This window comes from Mustela nivalis, assembly GCF_964662115.1.
Source record: "Mustela nivalis genome assembly, chromosome: 1".
Classification (NCBI taxonomy): domain Eukaryota; kingdom Metazoa; phylum Chordata; class Mammalia; order Carnivora; family Mustelidae; genus Mustela; species Mustela nivalis.
This window is the reverse complement of record NC_139020.1, coordinates 45,035,098-45,047,526: the sequence shown is the minus strand read 5'-3', so window position 1 is coordinate 45,047,526 and position 12,429 is coordinate 45,035,098. Positions and strand designations below refer to the sequence as shown.

At 38.1% G+C, this 12,429-nt stretch overlaps 1 protein-coding gene across 3 annotated transcripts in view; it reads right to left on the bottom strand.

The window, feature by feature from the left end:
• The window catches only part of CRYBG3 (crystallin beta-gamma domain containing 3), a 110,006-nt gene that overhangs the window by 17,585 nt on the left and 79,992 nt on the right, over window positions 1-12,429 (bottom strand). For all 3 annotated transcript variants that reach the window (XM_082695198.1, XM_082695200.1, XM_082695199.1), the window contains 2 exons: window positions 10,701-10,807; window positions 7,099-7,225 (listed from right to left, as the gene is read on the bottom strand). In XM_082695198.1, the coding sequence (XP_082551324.1) occupies window positions 7,099-7,225; window positions 10,701-10,807 (234 nt within the window). The remainder of the gene's footprint in view (window positions 1-7,098; window positions 7,226-10,700; window positions 10,808-12,429) is intronic.

Below are 12,429 nucleotides of genomic sequence, written 5' to 3'. Positions count from 1 at the left end.
GCTATTTCAAACCCTTTGGGACCCTTTGGGAATATTTCCTTAAAGGCTATGTGTGAATCATACCACTATTTAAAAGTAGAAAAATCCCAAATCCCCAAATACATTGAGATTAGGGGACTGTGAATTTGTTCACTTTTTAACCCATAAAAGTTCTCACTGATGTGGGTGGTATTTTTGTCCTCACTTTACAGATGAAGAGTCAAGGCCCAGGTGACACAGAGCAGTGGAAGAGCTGGCATTTGAATCCAGAGAACAGGACCTCAGAGGCCATGTTCTTCACTCCTACATTATGGCTTAACAGATTTTAAAACCAGTGATTATAACACAGAATAGTATTTCTGATTGGCTTCTGTTGTCTGGAGCACTTGACTCCAACTTGCTTGACTGGGGAATACATATGTCCCCTATTCTTACCTCCCTCTGTGGCTTAAAAAGTGTGTCAACCACCTGAACTGGAAGTTCTGAGATCCTGGTATAAGTACTCTGCTACAAGGACCACATTTACATCTACATACTTTTTTTTTTTTTAAGATTTTATTTATTTATTTGAGAGAGAGAGACAGTGAGAGAGAGCATGAGTGAGGAGAAGGTCAGAGGGAGAAGCAGACTCCCCATGGAGCTGGGAGCCCGATGCGGGACTCGATTCTGGGACTCCGGGATCATGACCTGAGCTGAAGGCAGCTGTCCAACCAACTGAGCCACCCAGGCATCCCTACATCTACATACTTTTAATATAATTAGATAAATCTAATTTTTTATTTGAAACTACAGCTCTTTACTTTGGCAACTGTATAGTATAGTTCTTTTGAGTTTCAAATCACCACTTATCTGGAAAAGGTGTTTATTGTACCCTCAGGATTACATTACTTGGTTAGACTCTAAGTATAATATACACTCTTCAAAATATTCAGCCATCAGCCACTGAAAACAGCCATATCTGTATAGCCTGACAACATCGCTTCATCTCAACCCTTTGCCAAAAGAACCATGGCTAAAACACTAAGTACAACTTAAGTGAATTAAAGAAAAATAACCATAATGCATACCTCTAATACCACTCTGTTCCAGAGCAGTACTAAACAGTGTGCTGGCAAAAAGTTATGTGAAATGATATAAATTTAACAGAAGGCTCATAAAGCTCTCATAAGACTGTAATCTGGAATCTTTTAAGTCTGGCCTATTAAAAACAAAAACATATAAATCCCTTCAGCCTCACGAGTTCATGGTAGTCTTGATGTTGCATGACACATATTAGTTATTGTCTGTGAGCTGTTCTAGTACTGAGTGCTTACCATGAGCTAAAGGCTGCACATGTATTAGCTTGTTTAAACCTCACATTTTATTAGATAACAAAGTTGAGACATAGGGTAGTCAGAAACATGCCTAGGTCCACTTAGCTGATAAGTATGGGTCCATCAGGCTCTTAGACTAGACTCTTCAGTGAACTATAATCCTCCTCAGAGAACTGCTTTCATTTGGCTTAGATAATAGGTTTCATTATAGATCTACCTTTCCTAATTGGTTTCCCTTTAAAAATAAATTATGCTGCATTTGAAAAAGAATGTATAGATGACCATGTAACCAACACCCAAAAATAATAAATTTTTTATATTTGTACTGAATTTTATAAATACATAAAACATAACAGGTGTGGCTAAATTTGAACCTCTCTTCCTCTGTAAAGGTAATCACTATGCTGAAGATGTGAATCCTTCTAGCTCGTATTTTTATATTTCACTAATGGTCATGCATCCTTTGTTTTTAAATATCACTGAAATGTATCTTACAATAACACCCGTTAGTAATACCTGGATCTCACTTTTCATCCATCAGTGCTGCAACAAACATTCTTGTTCCCCTACCCTGCTCCATGTAACCAACCCTCCTTCCAAAAGCTGTGCATGAATAATTCCATTTCTTTCCCACCCCACCAAACCCAGGTGTTGTCAGACATTCACATGTTCATATCTCAAGTAAGGTAATGTTACCTAATTATTGTTTTATTTTTCATTTACTTGATTACTTGTGAGGTTTAACATTTTTTGCATATCCTTAGCCATTTTCCTCTCTTCTACAAACTGCCTTTTTGTGTCCTCTTGCCAAGTTTTGAAATAGGCTTTCCTTTTTTCTCAACTGATTTGAAAGAGTTCTTTTTATATTCTGTACACTAAACCTTTACAGGTTTTATAAGGGCTGCAAATATATTCCCCCAGTCTGAGGCTTGCTGTGATAGGCTAAAAAATTAATATTCCCCCACCTCTACACCTCTCCCCCCCCCAACTCCACTCCCCAAATATTCACATCCTCATCCCTGGAACCTGTAAATATGCTTCCTGATGTGCTAAAGGGGACTTTGCAGATGTGATTAAAAATTAAAAATCCTGAGGTGGGGATATTAGTCTGGATTATCCAAAGAGGCCTAAAATACAATCACAAAGGTCCTTATAAGAGAAAGGCAGGAGGGTCAGAGGACAGAGAGAAGTAGGGGTGATACACTCTGAAGACAGATAATGGCTATGAGCCAAGGAATGCTGAGGACCTTGAGAAGCTGGAAAATTCATAAGGAAACAGATACTTCCCTTAGCATTTTCTGGAAGGAATGCAGTCCTGCCGGCATCTTCATTTTACCACACTAAGACCACTGAGATCTCTAGAACTGTGAGACAGTTTGTTGCTGTAAGCCACTAAGTTTGTGGTAATTGGTTACAGCAGCAATAGGAGATGAATATACTTGCCTTTTACCTTTCTTCTACCGACCTGCACTTTTTTTTTTTTCCCAAATCCATCATACTCCATTATCATTAGGTGAGTTTCCATATTTTCCTCTAAGTTTTAAAGCTTGTTTTTCACATTTAGATGGCCATAATCCATCTGGAACTCATTTTTGAGTTTGGAGTAAACCAAAATTCTAACTCTTGGGGTTTTTTTTCCATGTAAAGAGCCAACTGTCCCAACACTATTTATTTAATAGCTCATAATATCCTCATTGTAATGCTATTTCGGTCAGCTTCCAATTCCATTATTCATGAAGGTCAGTTTCTATGCTCTCTGCTTCCATTCTTTCATTGTCTCTCCTTCCATGTCTACCCACCATCTTAATTATTATTGTTGTAGCTGCAATATATACTTGGGAAGACAAATGATCTTGCCTGTTGTTCTTAAGAATTATCTTGGCTATTTTGGATCCCTGTCTTCTCCAAACCTAGGATAAGTTTCTCACGTGTTCCCGTCCCACCCTAAAAAGACACACCTCTAGAAAGACAGAAGATTCTATAAGCATTTTGCCTGGAAGTGTATTAATTTGGACAGGACCACAGCTTCACAATATTGAGTTTTCTCCATCTATAAAAGGTTACATCGCTTCATCTTTTACACCCTTCAATAAAGTCTTCTAAATACCTTTCTGCATAAAGGACGTATTAGCACTTTGTTAGATTCTTAAGTACCTGGTAGTTTAATTGGCATTTTCTTTATATCCAGAAACTTTCTAAAAATTCTTATTAACTCTAAGAATTTGTCTGTACATACTCTTGACAATTTTGTTTCTTCTTAATGTTTTTGTTTGGTTTGGTTTTAATCTTATTCAAGTGGCTGTGGCTCCAGAATACTATTGAATAGAAATGGTGATTATGGAGACCTTGTTGTTCTGCCTGAATTTGAAGGGAAATGCTTCAACTGTCTCACTAGGAACTGTGAGGTTTACTCTGCAGGGTTTTGCTAGCCTTCCTTTTTAAAATGTACAAAAGAGTTAAAACTATTAACTCAATATGGATTCAGCTGAAAAATTTAATAGTAACCAAATTCTTCTACACTTTATGAGCTCGTTGCTTCCTTTCATTCTGGGGTTGGACTGACAGTCTTCTACTATTTCTAGCTGGGGCCCTGATTCAGCACCCTTGCAAGGCCTTGCCAATTCTTATTCTACCTCTAATATTATGTATGTCATCACAGTTATAATTTCATTTGAAGTTTTTCTACAGCCTCTTGTTACAATGTTTCTTTTGCTTTGGCTGCTGCTAGCAGCCAGGACTGGATTATTACTTCAAAAGAGGCCATGTCCATGCCAGGCTACCACGGAGACACTACAGAAGCAGTGGGTTGAAGGCCACTTGCACGGAAACACAGTAAAGGCAGGTTATCCCACACACTATGAGGCCAATGCCTCAAGCATTTACGTGGGCTCCCCATTCACCTCCAGCTCCTAACTAACTGTTTTGGGACTGTTCTATGGCATAACCTTACTAAAAGCTAATATACTACGTTATTCCCTCAGATCACAGGAGTCCTAACACTGGATACCTTGTTTTTTATATTCATTTAGAAATATATCCAGATACTTATTTGCAACAGAACTAAAGACAGACAAAGGTTTGAAAATACCTATTCTAACAGTTTCTTCACAGATGAGTTAATGGAGGTACAAATAAATTAAGTGATTTTTCCCAGTGTCATGGTAAGTGAGAAGCAGAACTATCAACTATGCTCCCAAGGTCCTGTCACTGTAAAATGACCGCAAATTATCCAGGGTCTCTAGAATGTAACATAAGTCTGGGCAAACAAATCAGCCTGGAGCAAACAGTCATTTGCAAAACATACTAATCTTGTATGAAGATGGAATCTTTAAAACTTCCCAATATTACACTGTTATGACTTTTCAACAGTAATTTATAGTGTGTCTAGAAATGCCAGCTATAGGCAACACCTTCATAATTCTGCAGTTGTAACTAATTGACAGAATCATGAGTCTGGCTCATGTATATATGTAAAAGCAACTCAACTAGACAGAAACATTTCCCAGAATGAATCCAGAAACCCACTGGACTGTGGCTTATGTTATAGTATTAACAAATCTGGAGAAAAAGGCCAGAGGAGAGGTGACTGAATCAGAGAAGCAGGATAGGTAGAGTATGTCTTGCATTTCCCAGGGAAAGACAACACAATTTGGAGCACGCACACAACTGAGACCCCTAGGAGTCTCTTTTGTGGGGAATGTTAGCTGAGTTAACTAATCTCAAGATAACGAACTTCACTTTACCTAAAACTTATGCTCAACAAATAACCTTCTGAGGACTAATTCAGTTTCCCCTGTTCCCTTAGAGAGGGTGAAAAATGCTCAGGACAGAATTCTCAAGCACTGCAGCCATGAGAATCCAACTACTACAGATCAGTGTACTGACCTGGTTCACGTGTCAGTCTCCTAGGTCTGATCAACTCAGGGCATCAGGGCCACCAGGGGTAGCATGGTTGACTTCACCAAGAAAACATTATCTCTGTTAAGGCTTCTTCATGCTCAATCTGGGTGTCTCTGCTGGGATGCCCACCCTCACAACACATTCCCTCCAGTTTAAAACCAAACCTAATGTATCCTCAACAAAGACTTTTCCAAGATTTAAAACACCCTATGTAAAGGCATTAAGAAGAGAAATGTGTTGCCCTTACATAACCTGACTATATTCAGCTTTTTAAATCTCTTCTTGGAGTGAAACTTTAATCAGTTCTTGGAGTGAAAAGGTTCTGTCTATAGCTCCCCGGCCCTTCCCAAGAGACACCTTCACTTACATGGAACCCAAACAGTGACATGCAACTCTGCAGTAAAACTTAAAAACATTTTTCTATTTTCATTCTTAATTCTTCACTTTTGACTTCATGAATGTAAAATTGTAATTCTTCAAAGAAAAATAACACTCATTCATTTTGACTGTTTCTAAAATGCGTTCACTAGAAATTTAGTTGGTTTAGCATGCTGAATCAGAAGTCCTACAAAATCCTTTCAAGATGGTACTTTCATATTGAGAGCTATCTATTTTGCTTTTAGTTAATACCAAGTAAGTATCTGTCTGCTGGTTTGACCACAAAAATTGCTAAGCAAATTCCTTTCCCAGTAAATATGGACTGCTTTCCATGCCTTTTTCAGCCTTATCAATACTTGGGAGAGACTGACCAGACCACATTCTTTTTTCTCCACTGGTTTTTGTCCAACAGACAGTAAGTATCAATAGCCACTTAGTCTTTCCCAGTTGGTGTCTAAAGGGCCATGGAGAGAGACCACAGACTGTTTCTATTCTTGTTTCTCACCCAAGACTATTCTTAGCCTGATACCAAGAATACTCTATCCAGGAATGTCTTGTGAAATAAGACTACACGGCTTAGGTTGGGATCAAAGATTCTGAGTATGATGATCATCTTTGGAGTCAGCTCTGGTTGAAAGGTCTCAGTCACTACTACTGTTACACAGGGCTTCAAATCACCTCTGTGTAAACCTCATTTCTGACTAAATGCCCTGATGAAATGATCATAATCAGACATCTCGATAATCCCAGATCCTCATTACTTCCTCTGCACAGACCCTATAAACATGGAGTGTGAACTAATGCTGCAAAGTAGTGATCCTGTTTTGCTCCAATTAAAATTCTGAGTAAAGATGATAGAAGGGAGAAACTACCAACCCTAAAAATGTGGGTCTCCAAGGTGACACAGGTAACTCTGCAAAAACCAGGCAGGAAATCTCTAGTTCCCCCAAACGAAGGTTTGAGGTCAGTACCAGTGGCTATATCAAGATCTATACCTTAAAGTAACACCGTACACCGGACTAGCAAATTATCGTGTGACTTATCTACTAGAGTAATAAAATGAACAGGTTATTATTGTTATTAAGCAACTGCTACAATTATGGCCAAAAATTTACCGCTAATTAATATCTAACATTTAATAAGTGCTCACCACGTGCTAGGCATTTTATAACAGTCATCTCATTCAATATCCCAGTGGCCTTACAAAATACTATTATTTTTCACAGATGAAGCAAGTGAGAAACTTTATTAAATGTCATCCAAAATGGTTAAAGTATCAAACTGGGATTTAAGCCCAGGTCTCTACACATTATTCTAGTTCCTGTGTTTTGAATTCTCACTTAAATATATAAATCAGTCTACATTTTGGTTGGATTTCACGAGTGAAATGCAACTTTACAGTCCATGAATAAATTATTCACATTTTTATATTTACCCATGTATCACTTCTTCCAATGTCACGTCATTCATGGTAATTAAACTGGATAAGAAAAAATCTTGTAATTATGCATTCAAGCAAAGTACTTACATAATCAATGGGCTTGAGTGATTTCACCCTTGATGTTGGACAGCCACAGGAAGTAAGGTCAGCATAGAGGCCTTCTTCTAACACACACTGATTATCAGAAATGTCCTCTTGGTAATACAGGAGCCAGCTTAAAAACAGGCAGTGAGACAAGTCAGTCAAATTGCATCAGTTGGGAGGGCAGGCTCATCATCGTGCTGTGGGAACTGGGGGAGGAGTAGGACACAAACAAACAAAACTATTCTTTACTGACTGCTTACCTACCCTGTGCCATATGTGGGTTAGATATGTAACCTGTATTACTACATTGTGTCCTCAATTCTATGAAGTAGAAACACATCCTTATTTTTATAGGCAACAAAACCAAGGATTAGAAAGGGTAGATGATTTGCCCAAGGTCTTCTCAACTGCTAAATGGCAGAGCTGAAATTTGAAACAGGACATCTGCTTTAGGCTACCAATATTAGCTTCATTTAGTGTCCTTACGTACAAAACCCTGGGATCAGATTATAGTGATTATTAAGTACTTGAAAAGATTAGAAGTTCTTTTAGGGAAAAAAATCACTTCTATCCTCATTTAATAATGGGCTTGCTGTCAGTCTGGGGAATACAGAAACTAGACTCTAAAAATCACACAGCAGTATATAAAATCTGTCACCTATACATCTGTTAATGGAATTTTTTTTTAATAAAAGAATTAAGTCCATTAGACTCTTTGATAGTGGTTATCTTCAATATATCACTCATCAGAAGTTTGTTTAGGAAATACCTTTTTGAAAAGAAAGAGCCCAAGGGAGAAATGAAGGGGCTCTTCCTCCTTTCACGTCCAGTCCAGTGTGTTTAAGTCCTAGCCTGACACTCTAAGACCACCAGAACTGTCTTTGTGCTAGGCCAGGTTCACTCTGGACCACCAAAGAGATGCTCTGTAACATTATAACTTACTGTCGTATCTCCTATGTAACTATGCATTTTATCAAATGTTTCTAATATGTCAGGCATGGAATATGCATCATTTATTTGGCCCTTATAAAAATCCTTCGAGGGGCACCTGGGTGGCTCCATAGGTTAAGGCCTCTGCCTTCAGCTCAGGTCATGGTCCCAGAGGGTTCTGGGATCGAGCCCCGCATGGGCCTCTCCGCTCAGTGGGGAGCCTGCCTCCCTCTCTCTCTCTGCCTGCCTCTCTGCCTACTTGTGATCTCTGTCTGTCAAATAAATAAATAAAATCTTTAAAAAAATCCTTTGAGGTAGGTACCATTATTATCCCTCCTTTACAGAATAAAACAACTAATTTTGGATAGTAATCCAATTTGTTTAAGGTTATGTATCTAGGAAGTGGTAGAACTGGGCTTCAATCCAGGTCTTCCATGTACTTACAAAACTGCCAGGGTTCCTATATTCTATTATTAAACTGCAGTTTAATACACATAGATATATACATATAGATATATACATATATAGATATATACACATATATAAAATGTATATTCTCTATATAAAGAGAATATATGGCTAATTTTTCCTAGATTTCAGTGTCAAGAAAAAACATTTTCCACCAGAAAACCTTTAATATTTCCCTTTATTAGAAAAGGCAAATATATCTTAAATCAATTTCTTTTATCTTGGTGGAGAAGAAACTCAGAGCCAAATACTCGTAACAAAGTTATTTCAGATGCCCACTATACATTTCTCTCTCACTGAAGAGTTGCTGACAGTCTAACTTATAGTGTCCTATTTTATGTGTTTTAATGTTAACATTATAATATATTATAAATTTAATATTATTTAATAATTTTAATGTTATTATTAATATTAATATTGCAATAAATTGGAAGGGCCAAATAAATACCTTCATATCCTATAAATACCTTCATATCCTTTTAACATGCAGAGACAAGTTCAAACTAGGAAGAGCTATAGAAAATCTGGGAGATAAAGACTGGTGGAATTAGGGTTAATCAAGAAGATTGACAGAGGGAATGGGGATGGGCTGACCCATAAGCATATACTTGGTTTCGTATTAAATGGGGGCCATAAGCTTACATACCTATAAGAGGCCAGGCAGGTAATGTACATGAAGAGTATACCAGGTTAAAAAACAAAACAAAATCAACTTGGAATATATCCTATAGCTCACTGGAATCACATATGCCATTTAGTTAACACTCACTAATTACTCCCAAAGGTGAGTGCTTCTCAGTTTTCAAATCTTCTGATTTTTTTTTTTTAAAGACGTGAAAAAACCCTAACCCAAAATGTTGATATATTTTTTTAACAGTGTGTGTAGGCCAAACAAATAACATCTGCTGGCTAGGTTTCCCTGAAACTTAGAGCCATTCATAGGGAGCAGGGTTAGCAAAGTACAGCCTGTGGGCCGTCTGTCCAACTGCCAGTTTCTGTACAGATCAGAAGCTAAGTCTGATTTTCATGTGCTTAAATAATTTTAAAAAATTAAAAGAACAGCTTGTGATATGTGAATATGCTATATGACTGAAATTTCAATGCCCATAGAGTTTTACTGAAACATAGCTGAGCCACTCATATCTGTGGTTGCGTCTGTGCTCCTAACAGCCATACTGCATAGCTGGGACAGAGCCTGCAAGACTCACAAAGCCAAAAATACTACCTGACCCTGAAAGAAAAGGTCTACCCCTGACATAGAGGGTAAGCAGAAAATACCCCTGACATAGAGGGTAAGCAGAAAATACTCGGGGGAGTAAATGTGGGAAGGTGGGAAGAGGGGAAGAGAGGGAGACACTGGAAGGACGGAATGGGGAATGGGTGGGGCAGGTAAGACTAACTGACAGTAAATCTGGAAAAGGACGCGTATGAACTCGATCTGGCTGGTAGCAGAGGAGGACTGGGGAATGTAAAGCAGAGTAATAAAAATAATAAGCTGGATTGTGGGACAAATAATTGGGCTATGACCAGTTTCTGGTAAAGGATGGAAGGAAGATAATACTGGAGTGAAGCTAACCAGGAGACTGGGGTTCTGCAAGGAGAAGAAATGATTCAAGAGGAAAAGGAGAACTGATGAATCCAAGACATCTTGAAGAATGAACAGAAAATTCTGATGAGTTATTAGGTAGATACTTGAAACAGACCTACCACTGAACTGCACACTTCAAATGGTTAATATGATAAACTGTGATCATGTGATCATAGGAAACCCTAACTTTGAAATCAGGAGTCCTCATCTGTGAGATGAGATTGATACATACTTTAAACAATTTTTTAAATTTCAGTATAATAGGTCTACTATGGACAAAGCACTAGTTTTTATATAACATTCTATTATGCTATCCAATAGCATACAATATAAGTATTCAAAATATTTAGGAAATAATCTAAAATAACAGTAAGAAAATAAAATGCCCACAATGCTCCCAAAGTTAGCTAATCAGCATTTTTTCCCTCTGTATTACACAATGGCCCATAACACAAGACAGACAAAATTACTATAGGCTAATTAGCAACTGACCAAAGACTAAAAGACTTTAATTCACTGTGAATCAAAAATAATACTAAAGCAAGTAAAATATCTGTAAATTCAAAAGAAATTTAGTTATTAAACATTAGTAGAAAACACTCAAAACAAGCATACTTACCAGCCCCGAAGAACTTTAAAAGAACATGGCGTGAATGAAGTCAAATCAATTTCTTCTGTAAAATCTACGCATTCACCTTGGAACCCTGGTTTACTGAATGCTTTGAGCTATGAGAATAACACAACTAATTAGCAGAAAAAAACTGCTTGACATTATCACAAAAGCAAATGAAAACCTTTTATTTCTTATGTTTGTAAAAAATCCAGCAAAATTGGGGCGCCTGGGTGGTTTAGTCAGTTAAGCATCCAACTCTTGATTTCAGCTTAGGTCATGATCTCGGGCTCATGAGACTGAGCTCCCCATCAGGCTCCACGCTCATGGGGAGTCTGCCTGAGCATTTCTCTCCCTTTCCCTCTGCCACTCAATCCTGCTATGCTCTAAAATAAATAAATCTTTTGTAGGTGCCTCATTAGTGCAGTAGGTAGTGCATCAGTCTCATAAAATAAATCTTTTAAAAATTAAAATTCAGCAAAATATGAGTGCTTTATCTATTACCAATGGATCCTTGTTAAGGATAATATTCTCTTTAAACTCCCATTTTTGTTTCCTTACCCATTTCTGGAAATGCCACAGTTACCATTTTCATCGATCTTTTCCACCAGATTCTGGGCACAAAGGCCCAGAAAACAATTCTACCTGTAAGATTAAATCAGAATCCCTTCTCCACTAACATGTGGTCCCTGCCCATTGTATCAATTATCCCTTGTGCTGAGACTACATGTTTAAGATAAGAAGCAATTTAGTTCTAAATATGAAGGTAGTTTCACTTAGTATGAGGAGTGGTTGATAAGCCTCTTCTCTTCCCAAGTCTCACAGATCCAGTTAATAAAAGGTTGCAGGGCAGAGTATGAGTGAATGCAGGCAAGTGGGCCTGAGAGAACAAAGGGGCAGATGGCAGAGAAGATAATGACAACGAGATGAGCAGAAGATTTATGGTGAAAAAAGAAAGACATCCATGCATTTCAGCCAACGGGCTCCATTTTACTGTTAAGACTATCTTAAATATAAAGCTTACAACCATATACAAGCACATTTCTACTTTCGTCCCTTTTGTTAAAAAATCCATGAAATCTCAACTATGATTCCCTTCAGACCAGATACACAATGATCTGCAACTCTAGTGGCCTTGGATCTACATAATAGGGAAGAAAGAATAAATGAGCCCTATAAATATTTCAAAATACACTGGCGCTTTGAAATAAAACGGCCCACAGGTTCATCTTGCACAGGCTTGCATTGTAGCTAATAATCCATTATACTGAGGGCTGGACACCACTGTCCTTTCTCCCGCTCGAGTTGTATCAAGAACAAAGCAGCTTTGAGCCACTGATGTTTGCCTCCTTCATCTTCCCAAGAGTCCTCTTAGAGGCTGATAGTCTCTAAGTTCTGAGGAACCGATTCTTGACTATCTCCTTCTGCTCTGACATCAAAGACCACCAAAAATCAGGAAAGGGGAGAATCAGCTCCCCTGGACCAACCATAAGGCATGGTACAACCTGATTTGCTACTGTGAAACCAGACTGCATTTGAAGCATTCAAACACCAAGGAATTCCCTGCCTTATGGAGGTATAACCAGCAAGTTTCCATCATGGTCCTTCTGGTGGATAGAGGCTAGCAACAACCAGGAAGTCCAAAATGAGGCAGACTTCTGAAATAATTCCTTGTAGAAAAACAACTCCGTGTATCAGGGAAACTGCCCATCATTTCCTTGACAAACACATATTTTGG